The sequence below is a fragment of the Osmerus eperlanus genome, chromosome 11 (genome assembly GCF_963692335.1).
Source record: "Osmerus eperlanus chromosome 11, fOsmEpe2.1, whole genome shotgun sequence".
In the NCBI taxonomy this organism is placed as follows: domain Eukaryota; kingdom Metazoa; phylum Chordata; class Actinopteri; order Osmeriformes; family Osmeridae; genus Osmerus; species Osmerus eperlanus.
The window spans coordinates 14,023,111-14,050,680 of record NC_085028.1 but is presented as its reverse complement, the minus strand read 5'-3'; the positions used below and the strand labels follow the sequence as shown (position 1 = coordinate 14,050,680).

General features: G+C 46.5%; 1 protein-coding gene across 10 annotated transcripts in view; it reads right to left on the bottom strand.

Moving 5' to 3' along the window:
• The window catches only part of ncam1b (neural cell adhesion molecule 1b), a 43,101-nt gene extending 16,977 nt beyond the window's left edge, over positions 1–26,124 (bottom strand). For 7 of the 10 annotated variants that reach the window (XM_062472366.1, XM_062472372.1, XM_062472367.1 and 4 more), the window contains exons 1-8: positions 25,875–26,124; positions 6,674–6,748; positions 5,686–5,895; positions 5,021–5,164; positions 4,539–4,676; positions 4,276–4,393; positions 2,790–2,950; positions 2,556–2,698 (exon numbers count right to left, since the gene is read on the bottom strand). In XM_062472366.1, coding sequence (XP_062328350.1) covers positions 2,556–2,698; positions 2,790–2,950; positions 4,276–4,393; positions 4,539–4,676; positions 5,021–5,164; positions 5,686–5,895; positions 6,674–6,748; positions 25,875–25,926 — 1,041 coding nt within the window. In that variant the 5' untranslated portion in view covers positions 25,927–26,124. Of the gene's footprint in view, positions 1–2,289; positions 2,314–2,555; positions 2,699–2,789; positions 2,951–4,275; positions 4,394–4,538; positions 4,677–5,020; positions 5,165–5,685; positions 5,896–6,673; positions 6,749–25,874 lie in introns of all 10 variants that reach the window. The other 3 variants (XM_062472364.1, XM_062472368.1, XM_062472365.1) reach the window with 1 other exon arrangement.
• Positions 26,125–27,570: the final 1,446 nt, after the last annotated feature.

The following is a 27,570-nucleotide window of genomic DNA, read 5'->3' as shown; positions in this document are numbered from 1 at the left end:
GCATGGCTTTGGAACAAATCAAATGAGAATCAATTAATTTTGTTCGCAGGAACCTCGGCTTTCACAGCAACAGAACATTGGCTGGCAAACCCTAGTGTTGCAGCTGAATGTTTAATATGTATTCAAATAAGCAAAGCCTTCATTATGTAGATAATGTGTGAAGCACGAGAAAACAGTTTATTTGCATCTCGGTTATTAAACAGACACTCTACAACCAACTGCACTAGACATGTAACTTTCATGTAACTTTCCTTCACAACCAAAAATACCACTGCTTGCAAACCGCAAGTGGAGGAACAGACTAGTAGTAGAATGTACTTACATAATTACAGATCCAACCACATGGAAACCCCACATAGAAATCCTTCAAAATGCTTTTTAACGCTTCTAATCTAAGGGGCTTCTTCACTGTGTCTTTGTAGTATGGTACGGTAATCTCCTTTCCAACAAGCCGAGCGTCATTGTACTATCGTCTGTGTCGTCTCTCACACACGACAAGCGCTCCTCTGTGAGCCTGTTAGCCACACACTCACGTCTGGGTGCTTCAGAATAGAAACCAGTCTCTTTTCCAGAGAAGCCTCTTTCACCTCGGACGGACGCCTGATTCTGAGGTCAGCCCAGACAGGAGTGGGCGGGGAACGCCCAGGTGGCTGTGATTACGCTAATCCTTCACAGCTTTCAGATGGAATTTTGAGTATGAGTGTTTCAAGGGAGTACAACGGTGCCATCTGCCTGAGGAGAATGGACTTCAAAACGCTGAAAGGGGGACAGGGACAGAGAGAGGGAGACAGAGAGGGAGACAGAGAGGGAGACAGAGAGGGAGAGAGACAGGGAGAGAGAGAGGGAGACAGAGAGGGAGAGAGACAGGGAGACAGAGAGGGAGGGAGAGAGGGAGGGAGGGAGAGAGGGAGAGAGAGAGGGAGAGAGACAGGGAGACAGAGAGGGAGACAGAGAGAGATAGGCGGCAACGACACAGTGCACAGCAGAGGAACACACCCACCATGCAAGCCCACGGGTGCTGTACAGACAGGGACGACAATATCCAGCATCACCAGATCCAGGAACGAGGAAAGCAGTCATTATCATGCTAAGAGCCAGCTCAACACCGGCCGTATTCACCGAAACAACTTTTCCCAACGGCTGAACAGAGACAAGTGAGGCCTTTTCATCTCTCATAACTTCCCAAGCCAAATACCCACTTGAAACAGAGGCTGTTATAGAGAAACCACACGACAGGAAAGTTTCAAACAATTAACAGCCATTTGCAATTCACACTCGGGCCGCCTTGGGAACAGACGTTCCATGCACACCATTAACAATGGAAGCACAATGTCTGCTGATGGTGTGGCGCCATCTCCCTTGTGTGCCGCATGTGTACATTACTCATGCCGCTCTGAACCACAATCAAAACGAGGATGCTGATCATCTCTACACCCCACGGCCCCCGCAGAACCACAACGGGAGCACGGTAGTGCGGCCCGGGGGGCAGAGGGCAGCGTGGCCCCGGGGGGCAGAGGGCAGCGTGGCCCCGGGGGGCAGGGTGGCCCCGGGGGGCAGAGGGCAGCGCGGCCCCGGGGGGCAGGGTGGCCCCGGGGGGCAGAGGGCAGCGCGGCCCGGGGGGCAGAGGGCAGCGCGGCCCCTGGGGGCAGGGTGGCCCCGGGGGGCAGAGGGCAGCGGCAGCGTGGCCCCGGGGGGCAGAGGGCAGCGGCAGCGTGGCCCCGGGGGGCAGAGGGCAGCGCGGCCCGGGGGGCAGAGGGCGGACGCGGGCGTTTTGCTTTCAGCTTCAACCTTGACCCCATGACAATGACAGATGACAGGAGAGGCGATGACAGAGGATGGATGGACGGACGGAGAGCGAGGGCATGGAGCAGGCGTCCTCGCGTCTCCCGAGGGGGGAGACGCAGGTGATGGAGGAACGACAACACAGAAACGAGGAGGTCCTCTCTTTATGAGCGCCATCACTTACACGGTTTCCCCTGACCTCTGTGGACAGGCCGGAGGAAGACCCCACGTTGTAAACACCCATAAACAGTGTTTAAAGGACCGAGAATCAGGCGATAATTGGAAGGCATGCAACTTTGAAATTGAATTCACAAACCCTGATAAGATCATATCTGAGGATTTTCCAATAAATTCTGACTCAAGGGCAGAGTAGAAAATTCAATAAAAAAGGCTTATTTGATTCCATCAGGGTTTTGGGGCGAATTGAATCGCATACATAATTTGTTCCATAAATTGTTTTTTGGGTTTAGTTTTTTTGTACATTTCTGTGCCACGCTGATGTCATACCTGATAGATCCTGTTTGGATGTTCCTGTAAAGGAGAGAATGTTGTATATGAAACGGACCTTAGAGGCTCCGTCCACACTTCTCCCAGAACTCCCAGCTTCCTCCTCCTCCTACTGGCCTAGATTCCACTAGCCTAGCACAGTACAGGAGGCTGCAGTGCATGGAGATTAAGGGCATACAGGTGACTGTGCGGTGGTTAGCAGGAGGGTCTACAGCAGTACTGTAGACCCCCCCCCCCCCCCCCCCCCACAGCCTCAGTGACTCTACCTGCTCCTCCTCCTTGAAGACCCGCTTGCTGGAGCTCCAGTTGATGGTGGGGGTGGGGTCACCTGACGCCTCGCAGGTCAGAGTCACCTGCTCCTGCATCTCTGACGCGGTTTGGTTCACCAGGTAGGTGATCCTGGGCTTCACTGGGAACACACACACACACAATAAATCCAATATGACCCTCCATGCCCCTGGGCAGACCAAGTTGAAGTGGATCTTAAGTGGTCGTCTCACCGAACACGCGCAGGCTGAGTTCCTGCTCCACCTCCCCGGCCTTGTTCTTGGCGATGCAGGTGTACTCTCCCTCGTCCAGCTTGGCCACGTCCATTAGAGTCATCTCGGAGCCGTCGTCGTTGAAGCTGTACTTCTCCCCTGCTTCCAGAACCACTCCGTTCCTGAGTTAGGCCAGTGAGGAGGCAGGCAGCGGGCATACAGAGGTCATTAGTTTCGTGATAGCAATCAGCTCTCCTGAAACCACACAGGCCAGAATCCAAGACACAGACAGATAAGTCTGCCACAGCGCTTGTGTGGCTTTTAATAAATGAAACCGTTCACCCTAAACGTAGTTTTCAAACTGTGAAGTGGGCCAACAACACGTTACCACATTGTGGACAAATTAGCTCCCATATAACTTCAAGTTTCAGTGCGAACCTGAAGAACTCTCCTCATCCAATGTTGGGTGTTTTCACCCAGTCTGAAACCAAGACTACTCTTGAAAGCCATTTATTTCTTGACAAGAACGATGACCCTTGAAGTCAAGGTTTAGGCTCAGATAATTGCATTGTGGTCTTGAGAGTGATGGGGAGGGAGAGAGAGAATGGAAGGGTAGAGGAGATAGCAAGGGGGGGGGGGGGGATGGTTCCATTCCAATGAAGACGTGATCTTAGACCCTTCAACGTATCGACTCTCAGGTGTCAAACGCAGTCCACTTCTGTCTTGCCCTCTTCTTATCATTTAAAAACTGCTCAGAGGACGTCAGGGAAGCAGGAAAAACAAACTAAGGACGAGCAGGAAGAGTCCTGCCAGTCAGAGTGAGGGGCTCATGGGGTAGTATTTGTGTGTGTATTCGTGTGTGTGTGTGTGTGTTTGCGTGTGTGTGTGTGTGTGTTTGCGTGTGTGTGTGTGTGTGTGTGTGTGTGTGTGTGTGTGTGTATTCGTGTGTGTGTGTGTGTGTTTGCGTGTGTGTGTGTGTTTGCGTGTGTGTGTTTGCGTGTGTGTGTGTGTGTGTGTGTGTGTGTGTGTGTGTGTTTGCGTGTGTGTGTGTGTGTGTTTGCGTGTGTGTGTGTGTGTGTTTGCGTGTGTGTGTGTGTGTGTTTGCGTGTGTGTGTGCGTGTGTGTGTGTGTGTGTGTGTGTGTGTGTGTGTGTGTGTGTTTGCGTGTGTGTGTGTGTGTGTTTGCGTGTGTGTGTGTGTGTGTTTGCGTGTGTGTGTGTGTGTGTTTGCGTGTGTGTGTGCGTGTGTGTGTGTGTGTGTGTGTGTGTGTGTGTGTTTGCGTGTGTGTGTGTGTGTGTTTGCGTGTGTGTGTGTGTGTGTGTGTGTGTGTGTGTGTGTGTGTGTGTGTGTGTGTGTGTTTGCGTGTGTGTGTGTGTGTGTTTGCGTGTGTGTGTGTGTGTGTATTCGTGTGTGTGTGTGTGTGTTTGCGTGTGTGTGTGTTTGCGTGTGTGTGTGTGTGTGTTTGCGTGTGTGTGTGTGTGTGTGTGTGTGTGTGTGTGTCTGCTCACCTTGCCCAGGACACCATGGGCTCTGGGAAGCCGTCGGCAGCACAAGACAACATGGCCGCCTGGCCGGCGTCGGCCGTGGCGTTCACCTCAGACTGCCAGACCCTGATGGACGGGGCCACTGTCAAAGGAGAGGGAAAAAAACTCAACTCTGAACGACAACAACAAATCCAACCGGGAGAATTGCTGGCAGATGTGAAACATGTTTTCCAGCGAGCTGAGAGTTTAGCCGTGGGGTTCGAGAGCGAGGGTGCGGGTTAACTGACCGTTGACGACGACCTTGATGACCCGGAAATCGATCTCTCCCCGGGCCATGAGGCGCCCCTCGCAGGTGTACATGCCCTCGTCAGTCTTCTTGATCCCCCGGATCTGCAGGTGGTTGTTGCTCAGGATCTTAAACCGAACTGTACGGAGGAAAGGTTTGAATTCAGCACGTCAACACTCGCATGAGAGTCAGACGAGCTGTGATTTATGGGTGGAAAATGGGCAATCCCCGGGAACAAGACAAAAACTCGCACTCTTCTGTGTGATTCATTAAGCTGTAAAAGTGTTTTTACAGTAACCCATTCACACCCATCACTTATCATTTGTCAGGAAAGAATTCAGACAGAACGGTGGCTGGCAGCAGGGAGACGACTGGGCAGAGATGTCTGGGTGTAAATGGGTGACAACACTAGGAGGGGGTGGAAAGAGAACGATGTCTCCCCCAGAAGTGTGTGTGTGTGTGTGTGGGGGGGGGGTGTCTTACCATCCTTCTCCATTTGGATCTTGGCCCCTTTGTGTTTCCAGATGACGGTGGGGGGCGGGGAGCTGATGACATCACAGATGAGGCTGGCGCTGTCTCCTTCGTTGAACTCTTGGGGGGACGGGGCATTCTGGAAAGTGATCTTTTCTAGAGAGGGCGACAGGCGACACGTTCACTCAGCAAAGGCACGACGACAAACCAAACTGAACTGATGTTCCGTTTTTTTTATTTTTATATATGCTAATATCTTTCGCTACGCCACCATTTCTAATGGCTTCCGCTGCAAACACTGGGATACTCAGTCATAAAGGATTTCTCTGATGGACGTTTCCTGATGGTAGGCAATCAAGAGAAATAAAACCCATTACTCAGAAGAAGTGCACAACAGACAGGGTCATTAGCTCCTGCTTTAATAGACTTCAGAGGGTTTATTGGAGTGATGAAAAATCCATCTTCACCAGAAAATGAAAAGAAAGATGTGTTGCCCTACAGCCATCAATACAATCCACTGTTTCCTGCTCTTTACTGAAAAGAACATAATTAGCGCATCCCCCCCCTGTTAGGACCCAGACATCCTCGTATGATCCTATGAAGCTATTACTGCGACCAGACCGCCCCTCCTGCATTCATCCAATAACACCACGTAAGAAGCATTCGGAGGGGCTCACGGTAGATCTTGACGTTGACCGTGGACTCGGCCTGCTGGTCTCCGTTGGTGGCGACGCACTTGTACGTCCCGGCGTTGTCCACGCCGGCCCTGTAGAGCGTGAGCGTGCACGACGACTCGTCGTTGCGGGTCACGGTGACGTCCGGCCTGTTGCTCTCGATCCGGTCGCCGCTGGGAGATAACCAGTCGATCTTCTCGGCCTCCCCGACCACTGTAAACACAAACAGGTCGCTTGGGCTGTAAGCGAACGAAAATCCCTCGTGTCCCGACGGGAAACAGACACTCAGTGCATGCTCTGTTAGAACGGCGCTCTTAACACCTGATCTCCAGAGGTCATTATGTCATGAGGTGGCATGCTGTAATGTTTGAAGGGGGAGGGGGGGGGGGTGGTAAGTCTCTAGAATACTGATGCAGACACTCTATACAGCAGTGTCAAAAGAGGGCCGATGGTATTACGTGTCCCAGACAAGGTGAGCATTTCCTTGTTCCTGTCGTGACCTGACATCTGTGGTTGCCAAAACATCTGACAACAGGAAAGTGTGCAAGTAGGGTGTCTTCACCCTACTTGCCTCGGGGGCAATGTCCCTGTACTTACTGTAAGTCGCTCTGGATAAGAGCGTCTGCTAACTGACTAAATGTAAATGTAGATACTCATGAATACTCATGAACTCAGTACGCAGCATGACTCAACGTGTGCCTTTTTCTTGTATCTGTGGTGTTCCTGTTGTGTTGTTTTACAGCAATGAGCTTCCTGGCTGTTAGTGTGATGTAAAAAGAAGGTTAACAAGCGGAGAGTCGAATAGTCATGGGTACAGGAGACCTAGCTTCCTGCCGTGTCACTGTGAGTGATCAGCCGTCTCTGCCTCCCTCATCGGACATGCCGACAAGGGGGAAAACAGTGTCGGCGTTGATGTTTGACGAGATGTTTAATATTGTAACGAGACGGTTGGTCAAAGTGGACACCGCAGTGTTCCAGCTGGTGAGCTTACCTTCGCACAGGAAGAACTTCGACTCCCCGACACTGATCTCTCCCTGCCTGGGGGTGATCTGCACGTCCAAAGCCACTGAGGACAGAGAGAGAGAGACATCAATAGTACATTTACAGTAAGTAGCTAATAAGCCACCGGGTGAGCCTGTGAGGCAGGGAGTGAGAACATATCGTTAATGACACTGGTATCGTGTGAGGGGTTTATGTCTGCATCCCTGCTTAGATATATAATTCAGGGCCTTTGCTCGTTCTGCTCAGTACCTTCCATTAAATCCTTGCAGCAGTGTCCTTATCTACGCTGCTAGCTCAGCAGTCAGCCATTATGAGACCCAGTAGAGCTGCCACTGCTAATAATCACTTGGATTTTTTCAATCATGTGATACTCTAGCCTGCTTACATAGTGTCTGACGGGACACTTTAGACAACGTTGCTTGAATGTAGCCTAATTCAACAAAACTGTAGACATGATCTACAATGAATATGCAGCCTCACACAGCAAGGTATACAGGTATGGTACAGTAGAATTATGTCAGCCCGACAACCTGCCTGTCTACCAGCCTGTCTACCAGCCTGGCTGTCCGCCTGTCTACCAGCCTGGCTGTCAGCCTGCGGTTATGAATATCTGGAGGCATCGATACTAGTGAGCTGACCGCAGGTAATTTGGCTCTCAATAATGATGCAAGAAAACAAAAGCAGCATCTAGAAGATTCTATCAGTACCTCAAACAGAAATTGACTCAATTACTCAACTAACCCGCTCAGACATCCCTGGCAGACTGACTGAGGGTTAGCAGCATATAACTGGACAGACACCATTTACTCTGTACTGAACATGCATTTGGCACATTAGACCCTCAAAGACCCAAGGGCTAGAAACATATTTTCTAGATGTTCTCATGCCAGAGTGGAGAAGGAAAATCTCTATTCAGACAGTATATTAATCTGGCCTTGATTGTGAGACATTTCCTCTTCGATTGTGTCAGAGGTGATTGATGTGAGATGTAGCCTACTATTCACACAGTCATATTCATCATCACCAAAGACACAACACTCTGAAAACTGTGTTTCTAATTTATAACTGCCAAAGCTGTTCCGATAACATCAAATAAGACAAATACATCTCCAAACAGAAGTTTGGAGCCATACATCATATTAAAAGAAAAGTCACTGATGAAAACAACACAGGCCAGATAGAATTCAGGACTTCAATTGAGAAACACTTGGCTAAATCCAGTTTCAGTGTGAATCTGCTTGTACGTTCATTGTGAACGTACAAGTGAAAATTACCCCGATTTCTGCTGCTCAGCATGAAACTAACATCTTAACCCACTTGGATGATGCACACAGAGCCATATTACCACCCAATTTACATTGACAGTGTGGATGTAACAAATCAGTGAAAGTCTACTTCTTGTTCAAACAGGGAGTCAGGTGGCTGAGCGGTTAGGGAAGCGGGCTAGTAATCAGAAGGTTGCCAGTTCGATTCCCGGCTGTGCCTAATGACGTTGAGTCCTTGGGCAAGGCACTTCACCCTACTTGCCTCGGGGGGAATGTCCCTGTACTTACTGTAAGTCGCTCTGGATAAGAGCGTCTGCTAAATGACTAAATGTAAATGTAATGTAAATGTCTGAGTATTCTGGTTCACAGAATGAATGCAGCCTGCTCCCACACATCATCCCAGCCACCCGCCCGCCCACTCGTGACTGGGAGACAGAGCCTAGGGGCTGGAGCTCAAACACACGGCTCTGCACTGGCGCTGGTCGGTACTGAAAGGCCTGCAGCTGTTTAGTTTTACTCATACAAAGACTAAAAATGCTGTGATTGTTCTAATTAGGGGATAATCCACTCAGTAGCCAGGCACTGTCATCGCAGAGAGATTGTTTACACCAACAGAACCAAGAACCGTCTCTGAATTCTGTACTAGCCAGCTAGTTTATGGCAAGCCAGTCATAGGCAAAGGTCATCACAAACACGTAACTTTACCATGAGCTTAATGCCAGTAAATAACCATGACTGTTTAGCTTCTAATGGAGATCTGCTCTGTAATCCTTGCCTTGTGATATCTGTGCGCAAACATCAAAGCTTCATATGACCAGGATAGATTAACTCACCCTGTCTAGTTTCGTGCCACGGTTCCGTCAAAACAAAGACAGACACACAGATGTGCATTTGCTCCGCGGGTATGTGCAGGATTACCTTGAATGTGGCCGTCTAATTGCTCAGTGTATCATTACAGAAATAGATCATGTATTCAAGCTTGGGCTGTCTGGGAAACAGTTTTTATGGATTAGGAGTCCATTTCCAGAAGCTCCCCACGAGAGAAGGATCTGATTTCGGAGAGAGATTGGACCAGTCTCCAGTAAACGGAGGAGCGATGTTAGTGTAAAGCCATCTCTGATTTTGATAACTTGAGACCAACGTGAGATTGGAAGAGACAAGGCAATCATTTGTTTACTGGAGACAGAGCCTGCTTTAAAAGGCGCTTCATAGATGTCTATCTTCATACCTCTGAACAGTCAGCTCTCACACACACACACACACACACACACACACACCACATAAGGATAGACTATGAAAGTCTTCTGGCCTCAGCAGTACTATTAAGGAATGCTCCAGACAAGCATATTTACCCTCCCCTATTGAGTTTTTGTTCCAGAAATAAGGTCACCACAGTACTACCACGGCACTGTCTACATTAGGCATCTCCGTAGACACAACTGAGTTTGTATATTATTATTTTGTATGTTTTGCATAAAGGCAAAAAGCTGTAGAATGTAAAGACATTAAAGAGGCGTTACAACTTACAAGGATGCCTGTCAGCAAGGTCGTAAATGTAACTATTGGCGTTTCGGTCATGATCAATCAAAGGCAAAATGTCATTTTAAAATGAGTAACAATTTTAATAATCGTTTACCAACAGTATACATCAATATTTTGATATTGATTCATTTTTCATACTTTCATACTTTTCAGTGTTCATTGGTTTGGTGGCCCACCTGTATTACCCTAGCGGACCACTAGTGGGCCGCGGCCCACTGGTTGGGAATCGCTCCTATGTCTTCCCCTCTCTCTCTCCTCTGCCTTTCCTATTAATCTTATACTTTCACTGTCCAATAAAGCATGAAAAAGACAAAAACATACATTCAAAAGAATGAAATGTATGTATCCAAGTAAAGACAGGGGGGATTGCATATATTTGCTGGCCAAGTAAATTCCCACCCATGGATAGTATCCTGTTTGGTCCCCTATCAGTTGCCCAGTGAAGGTCTTCCCTCCAGCATATCTCAGAACACCCCCAGTGGAGTGGAGCAGAGCAGCTTGTCCAATCTGCCATGTGAGCCAAAACCCCAATCCTCATTAATGCTGAACCACTGCATTATATTTCATCTAATAAAAGCTGCAACTGAAAGCGACTGCTTCCAGGCTTATTCAAGCGAATCCTTTTTCATCTCCTACTGCACAAGACTCTGGCAAGCAGGCAGATGACAGACCAATGAAGGTCCCCGAGGAATACCCACCGAGCTCTCTAAAACACATACTATCATCCCCTTCGCTGCTAATGAACACAGCACAGAGAGAGATTCTACATATCTCTCACACCTGCTCAGTCTGACTTCCCACAAATTGGGAATTCTCCAACAATTAAACACTAAACTGAAAACACTAATTGGTCCTCGCAGATCCCTCCCAGAGTTCCGGAGCCTCAAGCTGTGTACTGGAGACGGTCATGAACTGCCCTGGGTGCACTAATTGTTCTCCTACCGTCAGATCTCTTCATATTAACCAGGAAGAGGAGTCAGATGCACATGTCCGCTAAGAGGGTGGAGAGAGAACTTCAAGGCAGAGGGCGCCTAGCCAAGCAGCATTAATTACTCAGGGATAGGCTGAGGGATTTACAGTGTGCTATAATCTTAATCGGAATCCCCACATCCATAGACAACAAGGTCAGTTTGTTGAGCCAGTCTGAGGAACGGCAGATCTATAGAGATTCAAACCAGTGCCAGCAGTTTAATATACACATCCTCTTAGTCGCACTTAACAGGGAGAGAGAGAAAAAGAGAAAGGAGGAAGACATTATTTGAATATTGAATTTCTGTGGTGGTGCTAGTCGTTCCCTAATCCCAAAGCTCATTGGTTGCATTCATTCTAAGGAAGACATCTGCGAACAACACACAAATGAATAATTCGGATTATGATGTAAAAAACAACAACAACTAAACAACAAGAAAAACTATTCTTTGTTTTTGATCAGACCATGTTTACAGTCTCTTCATGATTAAGGAAGCAGCCAAACAAGAGGCTGGCCGTGGAATACATTCTAAAGTTATAGCCCTCAGGATGCATTGCAAATGAATCACTCTTTGGTTGGATGCAGTGTATCGCTTTCAGATGCACCGATAAAAAACGCCGGCCCAGCGGGCACTGTTAGGCAGAGAACACTTAAGTAGAGGGGGGGGACTGACAGATTTGGATCCATCCTCATCCTACCCCAGGTGACAGCTGGCAGTCTCAATAATTCAACGCAAAGAAAAAAGAGGAAAAAAAAGCCCACCGCACCATTCCCAGCGAGTTGAAGAAACGATCAGCATCCGTAGCTTGTGTGGCTCTGTGCTGGGGATCATTCAGCCGAGCATGGACACGTTCACACGTCTCCTCCCCCCGTAGCCCCAGTGACGGAGGGGGAAGTTCCACCCAAGGGTGCCTTGACTCTTTCCCTTATGTTTGTGTTTTACGGGGCGTCCGAGTCCTTGAAGCCTGGACTCCTCCCAGCATTCCCTACAGGGTTCCCCGCGTTGCTTAGGAGAGCAGGACGCCAGAGTATGGTAATGATGGCGTCCTCTCTCCTCTGGGGCGCCACAGGCTCCGGTGGAGCGTCCTCATGCAGCTTCCCTCCTGTCATACCTCCCTATCCCAGAGGGCTTTGCTCCGCACGCTGACATTTCCGCTCGTCTCTCGACTTCCTGCAGGAACACACTGGCTTTGGCAACAAGTGTTGGAAATTACTAATGGGATGTAATGAGTCAGGGTGCCGCACAGATGAGAAGGTCAATTTATGCAGACGTTGGCCTCGTTTCCCCATCCTCTACGGTCGCTCAGGCACCTCTGCCGCGCCCGTCTGTTGCTGGGATTCTGCACCGAACCTTCTCCTCGACACAAGCACTGTTCTGGGACTGTGCTTGTTAGAAGAGAGGTAGAGAGGCTAAGTGGGCAGGACTATGGGTTCAACACAAATCCAGGTCTTTATAACATTTACAAATGATATCTGTGCTTTGGAGTCAAAGATTAAAGGGATTAAAGTTTACATGTACACACACCACACACACATTCATTCTCTAACACACACACACACACACAGAAAATAGATTTCAAGTGTGGTTCCAAGGGGTTTACTGTACGCATTGCAGGTCAATTGCCCACTATTTGTATCCCTTACTATCCTTTAAATTTAACCAGAGTGTCTTTAAACAAAAGATTGAATCTCTGCGGCAATCTCCCGGGCTTAAAATAAATTTAAGACACCAAGGGCTAATCTGACAGTAGTTGGCCTGGCTGCATCCAGAGTGCTTTGTTTAAAGAGCCAGTCAGTGTTGGAGCATTAGCTTGCTGATCATGCCTCTCAACCACAGTTATACTCACTGCTACCAGTTGCTATGGGAACGTGTTACCCAGCCTCCCTCTCTCTCTTCTCCCCAAGGTTCACTCCTCCCTCTCTCTCTCTCCTCTCTCTGATTCACTCCTCCCTCCCTCTCCACAACTGTGCTCTGATAGGATGCAGGGGCACGGCCTCCATAAAATGTAAGGGGTGTCGATACTGCACACATGGACCGCTCACACGCACGCTCGCACGCACACACACACACACACAGATTGAACCTCATGGGACACAAGTTTCAGGGTCGAACATCGGGATCCCGTTGATCAGAGGAAGCTCTGGTCTATTACTCTGGATATTAAATGGACTACGTGAGATCATTCCCTTTCAAGTTACATGTTTACAGAGCTACATCTTACAGCTCATTCGAGGAACGCCTGGTTCTGCTTCATGCTTACAGTGCAGCCTGCCAAACCATTCTATACATCAGTATCTGCCACGTTCAAAACATTTATATTTCACGACAGATGGTCTTAAATCTACAGTTCAGTTCTACTCCTGCATAAAGAGCACTGTACTGCACACATTCAACTGTTTTAACAAACAATACTTTCGTTTCAACACGCTTTATTGTTTTCTCAGAATTATGTAGATTATATCTTACAATGGTAATAAAAATTGTAATAATAACATTAACTACCATGTCAAAATCCACATTAAAACCATTGTAGGCACATATGAATAGTTGTGTATTAAAGGCACAAATAGGGAAGGGGTCTTTTGGTGTGTGGGTGTTTCCCCTGGAAAACCCAACCTGCCCTAATATACCTAAGTTTCAATTGTGTAGTAACTTGTATTTAATAACGTGTTCACTTAAGTGAACTACATAGCAGTTGTTTCTACATATATATAGGTGTAGGTGGTCGTTAACATGACCTAGCCTAAATGTAAAGTGTTGCATAAAAAGAACTGCCGTGAAAAAAATTTGTATAATACAAAACATCAAAGACAAAATCCTATTGCATTCTTTTTGTCTTTTTATTACAAAGCATCCATGCCCCTAGTTGCTCAGTGTGAGATACAATCCCTGTAATGGGTATTTGTCCAATAAACTCATACACATATTTGCAGATTAAACACAATGCACAATATTGCAATAAAGCTGTCAGCTGACAGCCTATTCTGTTTGCAGTGTTTTGAGTGTAGCCTAAGTGAACACGATTACGAGTTACATAAGAGGTCTGTGCACATTAGTATGAAGAGAAGAAGGTCAGAGCAAAAATCCAAACGTGGATGAGGCAGAAGGGATGATTCTGTTTCCCCTCTAATCTACGTGCTTGTTTCTAAGAGCCACGGTACATTTCAGCCATGCTCTGGTGCCCTTCCTCATAACCACATCACCTGAACACATCAAGACCTGGCCTGCCTGCCTGCCTGCCTGCCTGCTTAATGTTGGGCTGGGTATTCTTCTCCTCATTGGCGAACATTAGCAGTGACCCAATGAGCACAGCCCAGAGCAGTGTGTGCAGCCTGTATCCAATGAGATCTGCTCGTGTTCCAGCAGTGTAGAGTGAGAGCCCCGTAGCATCTGCCTCTGTTGTGTGGCAGCACCACGCAAACCCAGAGAGTCGTGAGAGGAGCCGCGTCTGCGGCCCATCACGCCTCGCTGTGCTCCCCCCGTAATGAGACGCCATTTAGATGGCTGAGCACTAGGCCAGGGAAACAGGCAGATGCTGGGAGGCAGGGGAGGATGGAAGGCAGGGGAGGCAAAGAGATAGAGAGAAACAGGGAGGCAGGGGAGGATGGAAGGCAGGGGAGGCAAAGAGATAGAGAGAAACAGGGAGGCAGGGGAGGATGGAAGGCAGGGGAGGCACTCAATGAAGACAAGGAAGGAGATTCTCTGGGAGAAAAACACAACACCCAATCTTCCCCAATCTTTCATTCCATCCTGCCATGTTGCTCCAGGCCATTTGGGGCCTATGTCTCTTATCAATAAATAATGGTGGAAATGGTTGGGTTGGGGCCGAGGGTTGCACCAACACCTAAGCCCTTATTTTCGGGAGTGTAAAGCCAGCATGGGGAGGGGGAGCAGGTGCTCTGAAGCGAGCAAACGGAACCAAACCCCCCCCCCCCACGCAAGTTCGCTTTTGTTCAATTGACTCCTGCAGTCATTTGCAGACTACGAAAACAGAGCTGTGCCTGACATGAAACGCATGACTAGTGAAGGGGACGGATTGACTCCTAGGTGTGAGGTTTCTGGTTTGCTGTTTCATAATCCTGTTCAGCGTCAAAGCACAGTACAGAGCCGTCTGAGTGGCTGGGTGACATTTACAAATATTGAGATGTCAACATGTTTGTGTGAACCGGCTGAGTCACCAAAGTCTGTTGGGCTTCAGGAACGCAAGAGAAGAGACTCATTCCTGGCACTTAATCACAGTGGCGCCCCCCCCCCCGCCCCCCTCCATCTCTTTCACTCTGTTCGAGTCACGACAAACTCACATGGCAAAACACAGAAGCCTACGCAACAGCTGCCCTCCTCGCGGACAGAGAACGAGGCCTGGCCATTAAGGCACCCCCCCCCCCCCCCCCCCCAAAAAAAAGAAAGAGATGCAGCCATTACTGCTCTACAAAATAAGTGGTTAGTCATGCACCACCTTTGTTGATTACTGTAATACCAGAGAGAGACAGAGGGAGAGGGAGAACAGGGGGAGAAAGACAAGGACCACTCAGCCACAAGCTGCCTGCGACTACAGTGATCCCCAGGCCTGGCAGAGGCTCACACATCTCTCTGTGTGTCCATTCAGCAGGCACGGGAGCCGGGGTGAGCCGGATAAGCCAGCCTGGGCCTCCATCAGGGGTGGGTTAGGGTTATGGGGGGGTCGATGGGAGGGAAAGCACCGATCCAGACAGACCCAGACAGGCAGCTCTAGGAGGTGAAAGGACGCTGCATCTCAGCACTCATTATGGGGGTAAAGGATGACAAGCATGGCCCATTATGGAAGACAAAGTCTTCGAGCCAGGACAATAACGAGGTTTTTTGTTCGTGGTTTTTACCCCCACTTTGTTCCTCTACCGTCGCTGTTTCTCTCCAATATCCATATTCAACTGTCCCACTGAACTGACGGAAAAAGGTATTCAGATTGTGAGATGATTCACTGACTTAGTCAAACATGCTCATTCCGTATAAACATAGCCGTTTTCAAAAAGGGACAAGGTGAATTTCAGAACGGTTTGCATGAATCAGCAAGGGAATGGACTCTAGATGATTGGCAAAGTTGGAAGTGTAGCAGTGCCCTTTAAGTAGAGACCCCCCGCAGAGGCCGGGATGGAGTGGAGTGTGCCAGTCTGCCAGTGGAGCACACATCAGTACTTTGGGGATCATTACCACCACCAACTCATACACTATGAACACAACCATTGATTTGATGGTCCTCAACAGATTGGCAATCAAAATCTCTCAGGAGAGAACCATCTGGCTTTTCGATTTCAGATGAGAAAAAAAAAAGAGAAAGAGAAAGAGAATGAAAAAAAAGAGATATTTCCTTTCCATGTCAATCCTCTCGGGACGGTTTCTTTGTTTTAATAACATTGGGAATTTCACGCGAGCAATCCCTTGCTATGCATTGAACCTCCTTAGGCTGTCCCATAATCCACCAAATACTATACTAATGTCTCGGTCTGCATAAAGCATCAGTGTCAAATATGGATTTCAGATCCGACACCGACCGTAGCTCCTGCACCGGCGTGCTCACCCTGCCAATGAGCGGGGCCAGGGTGAGAGTCTCACCTGAGGGACTGAAGCTCCATCTCCAGAGTCACACAGGAGTCCCACCTTAATGAGATCCATTCATCTTTGTGAACTATGGATCGGTAAGGCAGGATATCCCCCTGGGACTGGCCGTGCGACCGACCGCTCATCCCACCCTCGCCCACCTCTTGTGAGGTTCCTTTCTTTACACACAGCCAACACTTTACTGCACGACACCCTTATTAAAACACCAGTTGAAAATGAGCTAACCCGGGAATTATGATAGTTCTCTAGTGTAAATGATGTTCAGTGAAAGAAGCGATGAACACGATCTCTGTCCCTTCGTGAGAGAGTAAGAGATAAGCCTATAATTAGTCATTTGATAATACTTGCTCTGAAGGCTACGAAAAAATTGTCATAGGATTTACTTAATTCCCATACTCAAATGGGGTAATGAAAAGCTTTATTACGTGACAATTCTCCATGCAGTAGCCTACACCCAGGAGCTGTGTTAGTCCTGTAGCACATGACTAGTATGATCCTGTGGCGTGTTAGCCTGCTGTGTTAATCAAGGCTGTCCCTGACATTGGTCATTAATCCACGCCACTTTTAATTATGCTAATACTCCCAACAGCAGTGTGCTCTTGGACAACTCCGTCAGGCTCTTCCCAAATGTGTTTCAGATGTGACAGATGAACTAACTGAGGCCCTGGTAGAACTTTGATCAGCCTACAGTAAGCGCTGAGTCAGTGTCCGGTCCGAGTCAAACCAACAAGTTCTATCGTGTTAAGTTGGGCTCAGGAACTACAGGTACAGTACTGTCTCATGTCCTCGATTACAAACAGGTTGGGGAAACAGATCTGGGAGTATCTGATTATAAGATGGGGATTAGATTACGGTACTGTATTTGTGATAGGGTCAAGTGACAGCCCATAATAGACACACTGCCAGCATCCTGGCAGGGCAATTAAATGACTGTTATGCATTTTCAGATAAATAAGACAGGGCACCTACAATAGGGCTGGTATGTGGGATTGTCCTTGATGAAAAGAATCGTCTCGTGTGTCAAGAACACTGTAATGGAGTACTGAGGTCACACGAGGCAGAAGTTTCTAATCCCGTTGTGTGTGTAGAAAATGGCAGACCGGTCCTGCAGGGACATATTGAACTGCTCCCTTCAGTGAAGCCAGCAAACAGATGGCGTGCCTGAACTCCACCAGCCCCTTAAGATCAGCGCTGTGCTGTAGAGAGGGCTTCTCCTGGTCAGGATTACGCTATCGAGCAGTATTACAACAGGGTTCCTGTGACTTTGCCGTGTCCCTGCCTGTCTTGGTCCTTAAACCCTGGACTGTGCACGTGCGCGGTGGCTAAGCCTGAACCCTGAGGTTCCTAGAAGCAGTGGCATCTCACGGACACTCGTGAGATGTCCGTGAGATGGCCACATTTACATTTAGTCATTTAGCATACGCTCTTCTCCAGAGCGACTTACAGTAAGTACAGGGACATTCCCCCCGAGGCAAGTAGGGTGAAGTGCCTTGCCCAAAGACACAATGTCATTTGGCACAGCCAGGATTCAAACCGGCAACCTTTTGATTACTAGCCTGATTCCCTAACCGCTCAGCCACCTGACTCCCCCCAGCTAGCAACAGGTTCTGTAGGGACCCCCAAACACGATTCACTGGACTCTGCAGCCCAGACACACAGGCTAGGCGTGGCTCTGGCCTTAGAGGCTACGAAGAGGGACAGATGGCACACAGGCACCCCGTCACACGCTACGAGATACAATACACCTTGCTGGCCAATCACAAGCAGGGGGATAAAAATAGACCGGGAACAAGGCTATCCCCCAGAGAGCCGAACAGTATATTCCACTGCTTGCAAGTGTCTCCTGTGAGATCGATACACACCGCTCAACAGTTCTGCGCATTTCAACACTGAGGATTCCCATCTTGACCGGAATAGAACATTCCGGCTGTAAACATGACCATGTTTACAGTACTGTACATGTAAACAGTAGTCATATTAGTATGAATGCCTAGTGACAGATCAATATATCTATACAGTGTTTAAATCATATATTTTATAATAAAAAATATATTTCATCATAGCCAAGTGGTAGAACACTGTAATAACCAGATTATTATCAAATTATTAGGGTGTATTCACTTGACTCATGCTAAGGATCACTATACAATAGGATGCTCTCGGATCCCCTTAGCTATGGCTGATAATAGCTCTACACTATAAAGTGTAGAGTCTACACAGTATGAATATAAGCCAGGTTCAGGAACCAACACAATCACCATGGAAATTGGGATATTTCCCTAAATGCAATGAATGTTGATTGAAATGAAGACTGCAGGGACAGCTAGGAGGCCTCTCAAGCAAACAAGACAAGCAGAGTCACCGATCTGCATACCCTCCAATCTGAAAAGTATTTTAGTTGGACTTTGAAGTTGTCATTGCCGTTTGGAACTCTGAAGAACAGCTTTCAGATCCAACAGTCTGAACTCACCTTAATCTCTACCACACAGCTCTTCAGCATAGAGACAAAATACCCCCCCAAAAGCCAAGGATTAAATTAACTCTGCATAAACCAGACGGACAATCTTTTAGTCATACTGACTCAAGCCCTGGACTGCATTGTACCTGAGAAGCACAGGAACAGAAATATACAACGTTCCTCGCATCTTTCTCACATCCATATTCCTCTTTTGAGGCATGAATCATGTCCACACAGCATTACAGAGACAGCTGATATACAAGGCAGGAGCTGTGCCTTCATAAGGCCATTTATCTTTTGGTTAGAGGGTGTCAATTTCTGGAATATAAAAAATATGGCTTTACTTCATGTAGGTTATTTTGCGAGGGGACATTTTACCCTCCAACACACCTCACAAGCACAGTCAATGTTTGAACAAAGGGAACATCTTCAACCACAACATCACTACAGAATCTAGCTACTTGCAAGTATTTTCCCCACAAAATATTCTGAATCAAATATCACAAAAACACAAATTTGAATCAAATGCAAGGCTTTGCGTCCTGGTTATGTTTGCACAGAAAACACATTTGCAACAGATAACAAATTGTATTTTTTTATTCAAGCCACATTGATTTTTAGGAGGCGAGACATCTCAATCCATATGGTCATATTGAGATAGGAATACAATCATGCAACACTTTTGCAATGTCATCATAAAGTCACCAGACAGCGAACCAGAGTTGACCCTGTTCAGTCAGAATGTGTTTGGCCATGTTTTATCATGGGCGGCCAGGCAGAATGAGACGCACTACGCTAACCTCAGCCACGGCTCTCAACAACAAGTCTGACGCACTTCCTGTTCCTCCTGCTCCCTCCCTCCCGGAGAGGGGTGGTCCTGATGTAGGGATCTCCCATGGCAAAGGATGCCGGGACTTCCGGAGTGAATAGAGGGGCTTTAAACACAGGCTGATGACCCTGAGGCACTTGTAAGACTCAGCTGCTCAAAGCTCCTGTGTAGTCAGCGTCCATAAATAAACTATGGGGGGAGAACGGGAAACAACATTGGAAACAGCCTTGGTTACATAGAAAACTCTAATGGTGCTCAGCTCCACTGCTCTTTAACAAAAGGCAACCCCCTCTTGCTCTGTTGGTCTGTGTGAGCGTATGTTTGGGAAAGATGATTTTCTGCAGATGCCCTGGCTGTCAGCTGTCATCAGCCATGGCACTGCATGGCATCCGTGCAAAGGCTGCACGATGGGGTTCATGACACATCCGGCTTCTCTTGGCCCAGAGAGCAAGAGGGGCTTTCAAGCAGAGCAGGGCAATGAGTCACACACTCAGTGTATGGACCGTTTGGGGAGGAGGGTGAGAGCGAGGCTATGAGAGAGAGAGAGAGAGAGAGAGAGAGAGAGAGAGAGAGAGAGAGAGAGAGAGAGAGAGAGAGAGAGAGAGAGAGACAGACAGACAGACAGACAGACAGACAGACAGAGAGAGAGAGAGAGAGAGAGAGAGAGAGAGAGAGAGAGAGAGAGAGAGAGAGAGAGAGAGAGAGAGAGAGAGGCTACAGGAAACCTAGAGAGAGGGTGGGGGGAGATAGAGAGAGAATGGCCTACGGGAAAGCAAGAGAAGGAGGGGAGGAGAGAGTGACAGAAAGAGGGAGGGAGAGGCTAAGGGACAGAGAGTAAAAGAGGGAGGGGGAGATGAAGAGAGAATGAGAGAACGGAGTGGACAGAGGGATGGAGGGGTGGAGAGAAAGAGAGGAGTGGGGCAAATGAAAAAAGATAGAGGGCTCTAGATAGAATAGAGATAAACAGAGGGAAACAAAATGAGGACAGACAAGCCCCGTTGAGCAAAAGAATCACAGTGCATACCCAAATCTGTGAGGAGAATCTTCTTGTAGAATTTTCACAAACACAAACATGGCTTAGTCAACTATGAATGTTGCAGGGCATTACATTTTAAGGGATAAAAGTCATCTCGCTGCTCGCTCTGATGAGCGAGCAGAGTCAGGATCTGACTGCCACTCAGAATCTAGATTTACCTAAATATATATCTATTAGAAAATGAGGCAGCATTTCTACCGTCCGGCATGACTCAGATTAAGCATCACTGCTCAGTTTGTGCCGAATGGCTTCAATCCTGCTGCCAGGCAAAAGGAACAAAGCAGATTCAACGTCGCACACAACATGGAGTGGAGGCCCGTCATTTCAGAGTAATGGACACATTTCTCAGTCAAAATTAATATGTAGAAAGAGCATTTAGTGTCGCTGCTTACGTCACCTCTCACATTAGAATCCCCCTCTTACTCCCCGCTACCAATGTAACTTCCTTGTAGCCTCTAACAGCTTGACATCATTCATGAGGGCACAGAAGCCAAACGAGAGGTCGAGTTAACCAAACACGGTAATGTGAAGTCAAAACATAATCACTTCGTCAAGGCAGCAAGTTTGGTTTAGTTTATTTCGTTTATTTTTTACAGGGACAGTGCACATTAATCAACTTTTCAGTAAAAGTGCCGTTTTTTACAAACAATCATTAAACAATGATCACACGCAGGGCAACGTAGGACAAGCAAGACATAGCATACATATAGAGCAACATAGAACAAAAGCAATGACAAAATCCATAAAAGCAAAAAAGTGTTTCCACACCTCACAAGCTACAGACAACATGGAAAGCGGCAATACACAGCTAGGGATTATGTTCAGAAATCTGGTTGACCTTTAGCCATGTCTTCATGTTTTTGGTGAAAGTGTGATAGGTGGTGCTGTTATATGTGTCTGATGGCAGTGTATTCCAAACATAAGAAGCTCTCACAGAGAAAGCGGATTTACTAAAAGTGCTTTTCCTTAAGGGAACTATACAGTCGCCTCTCATGGCAACTGTATAGTCCTCAAAAGATGATCCTTCCCCCAAAATCATCATATCCGTCAGAAAGACAATGATTGGGGAGGTGAGCCTACACAGTATGCTGCTAAATGGGTCTCCAGCCTCGCCCATTTCCCCTTCTGTGGCGCCTTGCTAACCGGTCTTCTTTTGAGACTCATAAGCAGACAGTTGGCTTGAATAAAACAAACAACCAGGTCTGTCACAGCTCTCTAACAGTCCCAATGTTACAGAGCTGTTCCTCAGGGGAACAGCAGAGTGGTCAGGCAGACCCGAGGTAGCAGAGGAAGGAACGCTATGCCCTTTTGATCAGACATTCATTATTCATGTAGAACACAACAACAGTCTTGGTTGTGCTTGACAAATAGGAACGCGGCAGAGTGGCTAAACAGTGCGTTGCTGTGTGCCGGTGAAGAGAGCTGGACACAGATGAATGAAAATGGCAGATAATGCATTAGAAAAACCATACCTTTTAACAATTGCCCATTTTTGTACCAAAGTGATGTTTTTGTGTTTTTTACCGATGTCTTTGTGCCTGACAGTACTCTAGGTTAAGCCTATATGGCAGTATTATCCTCCTTTTGTCCTACTCTTCTGACACGCAGTATAGGCTTAATGTCGTTATAGACCAATTCTGATAAATTAAGCAGACCTGATAGGTTAGGGTTCATGTGTCTTGGTACCCTTTAGAATTCCGCAGGAGTGACTGGTCCGAAAGGATAATTGAGTTTTAATGTTTAATGTGCAGGCTCTTCTGTAGCTCCTGGCAATATGGTGCTGTGTCACACACAACCCTGCCCAACAAATATGATTCTGCTACTATTAACTACTGTCTTGTCCACAAATTGATGTGCTGTACACACTGCAAGGACCAACACAAGAAACAAGAAACACAAGAAACTCGTTAACGCAAGGAAACTGGACCACGACAGAAGATGTAAATATGCTTTTGTTTGTTAGCTCAACTGTATGAAACTAAGTTGTTTGTCTGAAATAAACCAAACTATTAAACTATAAAAAATAAAAAAAAAGATGACTGAACCTCAGAGAGGGATGCTAGGGAAAGCACTGGTGTGGATTTGTGTAGACGAAGCCTGAGGCGCCACCATCTCTTTCCTCTGTGTGTCAGACTGCTGTGTTATGGCCGTGCCACTGCCATCCTACAGTGCTTTAATAATGGACGCACCATATTGTGCACTGAAGCAAGAAAACAAAAGATGGTATTTCTTTACACCACATAAAAGATGCATGGCGCTCATCACCATAGAGATGGTGCCATTGGTTTATTCTATCTCCAATAACACATCGGGAGATAGGCCTTGCAGGCATTAGCTCGAGGAGAAATTAAAAATGTCTCTGCCAGACTTGAGATGGAGACTCGCAGACACACACATGAACACACACACACACATGGACACTAGCTTCATCCTTCTGGATGGATCTCATAATCATACTGGGGTCCTTTGGGCCTCATTGGAGAGGGTTGTTGTGGAGCAGGCTAGGATCAGATGACTCCTGTAACCCCCCGGATTAGGCGATGGTGGGTGAGACAGGATTAAGTCCAGTACCACACGGGAACATAAGACCCTTAATCATGACACATGTTCTTTTAATTACGGCATCATAACAAGGGGAGGCCCTCGGGAAGGAAGCTGAAGGAAGGAGGCAGTAGATGTAACTTGAACGTGATATCCGGGTGTAAGGAACTGGGGAGCAGACTTGGCTGATGAGTGAGAGTCCAGGGATCCACCAGGATCCTCCAACATCTAATTTAATGAACAAGTACCTTATAAGTACGCTTATTACAGAGGATCCGAGCTAGTAGTCAAGTTTCCTGCAAGCTAAAAGCCCCGGGTTGGCTTTGACAAGATGTTTAACCTATTGCCAAGTGCTTATCTAGGCTTATTGCCAGTGATTGTACCAAACAAAGATAATGCAATTTTGAGTCAAAAGGAGCCATGACATGTTTTAGTCTTGCATCTGCTGTATATGAAGCGTCAAAATGCAATCTGTGCAACACTTCTCTCAGCAGACAGCTGCTGCTATGACAAAACGTCGGCAAAGTCAGACAAACTCTCATGATTCCATCGTGCCAGGAAGGAGAACTCTGAGGGGGAACACCTGTACACGTGAAGGTAGAGACAAGCTATGAAACACCAGCATGAATACAACTTTTAGCATCTTTAACTTAGCATTCCATCCCTATGTAATTATACCCACATGCGGTTCTGTTTTGAAACCTTGTGACTGTCTGTTGGTAGTGCTGCTCTGCTTGTATCAGTGATGAATCAATGTCAAAGCCAGGTAAGCAGGCGGTCAGTCTGTAGGTCAGCCTTATGGGACGGATGTCCCTCAAAAAGATGCCTCCAAGCATCACTGTGTTCTGCATTTAGTGTGTGTGCATGTGTAATGTAATGATTTTCAGTCCCTGAAAGCCAAGCCTCTCTGCTCTCATCTATATGAGTCCTGGATCTGTCGGCTCCAGTCAGCATCACAGGGAGAGAGAAGAGAGAGGCAGGCAGGACACTCCCACCTTGGACAGTTTCTTTTCACTGAGATATCGAAAATAAAAAGCCCCCAAATACTACTTAACAACAATGAACGGTACTTTTGTCATTTTGCTCTCAAAACTACCCAGGTTTTCTATCTGCTAATGAGCACCTGAGCAATTGTATTAGATCATCATGCAGAAAGGTTTCCAGTAACTTCAGTGTTGATAAGTCTCTGAGGAATACACTAGCCCTTATTGGATTACGCTATGATGCACTCTTTTCCCCCAAGTGCCCTTGTGTGTTTAACGCTCAAAACATCTGCATAACATATCCTAAACTATCCATTTTCACCATGAAGAGCAAATGTAAATTGAAAAGCTTTGCTACTGCACCTTGGATAGGGCTTATGAAAAAAACTGCAGATGCCAATTAACATCTACCCATCTCTACTTTAACAATCGAGGCATTGGGGAATAACAGTGTTATCCTCATGTGGGAAATCCAACAGCATTAGCAAACACAAATCCCTTGCAAACGATAGTCCTGGAAGACAAGCACCATTATACTAACACAGACCTTATTCATTATCCTTGAGGGTTTAGGTTGGTTGAGGGGCAGTTCTATGGGCATATGTGAAGCCCTCTGTGACATGCTTGCGTGTAAAAAGGGCTATACAAATAAATTTGATTTGATTTGATTCATAGCTGAGAGACAAGTCATGGCATAACCACAGTTGGGATACATCCTCTGATATGCACTAGTGTTGCCAAGCACAGCCTCCACCACGGGTGATAGAACCCCCAGCCTGGACTCATAACCGTGAAGACATTACATCACACATGAGTCATAATGTGTGTTCTGTGTAGCGGTGGTGAGTGCATTACCATACTGTCTCTTTGGCATCGCTTGTAGTAGCCTACATAATTACGAATTAACAACACAGGTTGTGAACAGGTGCAAGACAACGATTTAAATTATTGCTTATTACCTTCCCATTGACAATTACAGGTATAGTCAAACTGATATGGCGTCATTTTGGCCTAGCATCATTGTTCGGGAACCTGCGGTTGCTAGATATTTAGCTATAACAGGCCTCTGATGAGGGATATTGATAATTAATTCCTGGATGTTCTTAGTACAGAACCACTGAATAGCCAAGCCTCAATATCAAAATTGAGCAAATTACTGTCCAAACGAAACTGACTAGAATTGACTCCCTTGTACGCCTCTGTAGACGGGATACAAACTTCTTAGTTTGTGAAGACTTAAACCAAGCAGCAAGGCAAGATGGCCCTACTTACAAAACTATTGGCACTAACGAACTGAGTGAGGGCCAGGAAGAGGCAATAATTGTAAAGCTGCTAGAGTTAGATAGAACGAAGTGAAATAGTGACATTTTGAAATAACTATGGCGTTATAATAAGGCGATAAATATCTGACAGAAACCACGCGCTGTCCCTTGTGTCAAATCTATTTTTGCAGAACCTATTGGCTTTCCTCTCCTGCAGTAACCCAAACCGGGGTAATAGGATACTACAGTATACCTGTGGTCGGTAGTCGATGAATGCTTACAGTAGCTAGCTAATACATTGCGTTTAATCTGGCTGGCACTCCTTATCAAGCTACCTAGCTAGAGCTACTGACTGTACCAAACGAAATATTGTCTTGATGTGATTTGAAATTATTTATATCTATAATATTATGAGCTAATCCCCACGGTCTTCAGTATAATTCGCTGTTATACTTCGCTTAATAATCGTTTAAAGTGTTGAGATAGTTGACAGGAATGATAAGGAACGGAATTAAATATGAGCAGTTGAGCTGGCACCTGAGAAGAAGGGAGCAGAGCGAGCCAGTCCATCAATGAATGGTCGCAAGTCACGATGGTCGTGTGGGACGATGGTTGTTGGAACATATTCCCACTATAACCGCAGTGTTTTATCATTTGTTGCCAAGAAAAACATTGTTTTATAAATTATCTTAATAAACTTAACCTTACCTGTAGAGCCCACAAGAAGCAAGGCAAAAACGATATCCTTTGAGTGGAGCATTGCAACTCCTTTAATATATCACGTATTTTTCTATAAAGTGGTCCCTATGGCAAAGCACGCGTTGCTCTTGATGCTTTTCAGAAATAATGCATTCCAATGTATTTATTTTAAAACTGATTAAAAAGAAATTGCGTAGCTATCCAGCGGGATATCAGTCGCAAAAGGAGCCCTGATGCTGAGCGCCAGCACACTGTTCAAAGAGTGAGTGACAATCTTGAGCCTTTTTACAAACGTAGATTAGTCCGCCCATGCGGACTAATACCAAATTGACGTGAAATAGTCCGGTTGGCTCTGTGTAATAGTGGTTGAATGCAAATGCGTCACCAACATGTTCAACATATTTAAAGGTCCCATGACATGAAATGTTCACTTTAGGAGGTTATTTAACATTAATATGAGTTCCCCTAGCCTGCCAGTGGCTAGAAATTTCGACAGGTGTAAACCAAGCCCTGGGCTGGGTATTATTCTCCGCCTTTGAGAAAATGAAAGCTGAAACGCTCGGTTTTGAAAATGCTGGTTTTATGACATCATAAAACCGAAGGAAAGCTCATTGTGGGACTGCTCGTAGTGTCTGTAATTCTGCACCAAGGCTGAATTTCGGGAAAGAAACAGTATTAGGGGACCACTAAGGCCTATATAAAAGCATCCAAAAACAGCATGTCATGGGATCTTTAAATTGTTCAAGATTTTCAGGCATAAAACCCACATGGATCACATACTTGAATTTGAATGTAAAAAATAATATGGTAGGTGTTCAGATCAGTGCCGGTCAGCCCCCCCCCCCCAAAACTTTTTGTAGTCAAACATTTGATTATTTCAAACACACATTGTAGTTTACGTTGTAGTGTAATCATTGAAGTCTGGATAGGCATACTAAAATCTTCTGTAATTCTGTCGTGGAACACATTTGTATCAGTAGCATCCTCCAAAGTGACCCGTATGTGAGCTCAACTGTGTCATTATTTTCAAAAGTAAACATTAAAGCTTTGAGCACATCCTGATCATTAACATCACAAACACTATTGTCACAGGAAACCCTAATACAATTGTAGGATCAAATTCCGTGTCATCTCAGAGCCGAAAGATCTTCACATGGATCAGTTTGCTTGAGTTGACGGTGGTGTTAGGAAACAGTGGAACCATTGTCCAGGGAGTTTGTCCTGGGGGGCATAGAAGAGCCCTTTGTGCACCAGTGATATCAATCTGGGGGAGGCGGGGAACTGGAGGAGTCTGCTAGTGTTCACACACATCCACACACTCTCAACCAGTCTCACGCACACACACAAACACATACAGTACACACACTCTTTCTGCCTTTTCATGCTGTCTCTCTCCCTCTGTCTCTGCCTCTCCCTCTCTTTCTAAAACACACACACAAACAAATGTCACACAAATACATTCACAGTGGCATTAATGGTCACTGTGGTCGGACTTGTTAGTTCTATCTGGATGTCCTGTCTTTATTTGTCAACAGCAATCCCTGTGAGTTTCTTTCAAATTACTGTTTGCTGTAGTGTAATGGACCAATCAATCAATGCATCTTGCTGTTGTCTTTAGAACCTTTGTTTTTCTCCATACCTACATTTACATTTACATTTAGTCATTTAGCAGACAATCTTATCCAGAGCGACTTACAGTAAGTAC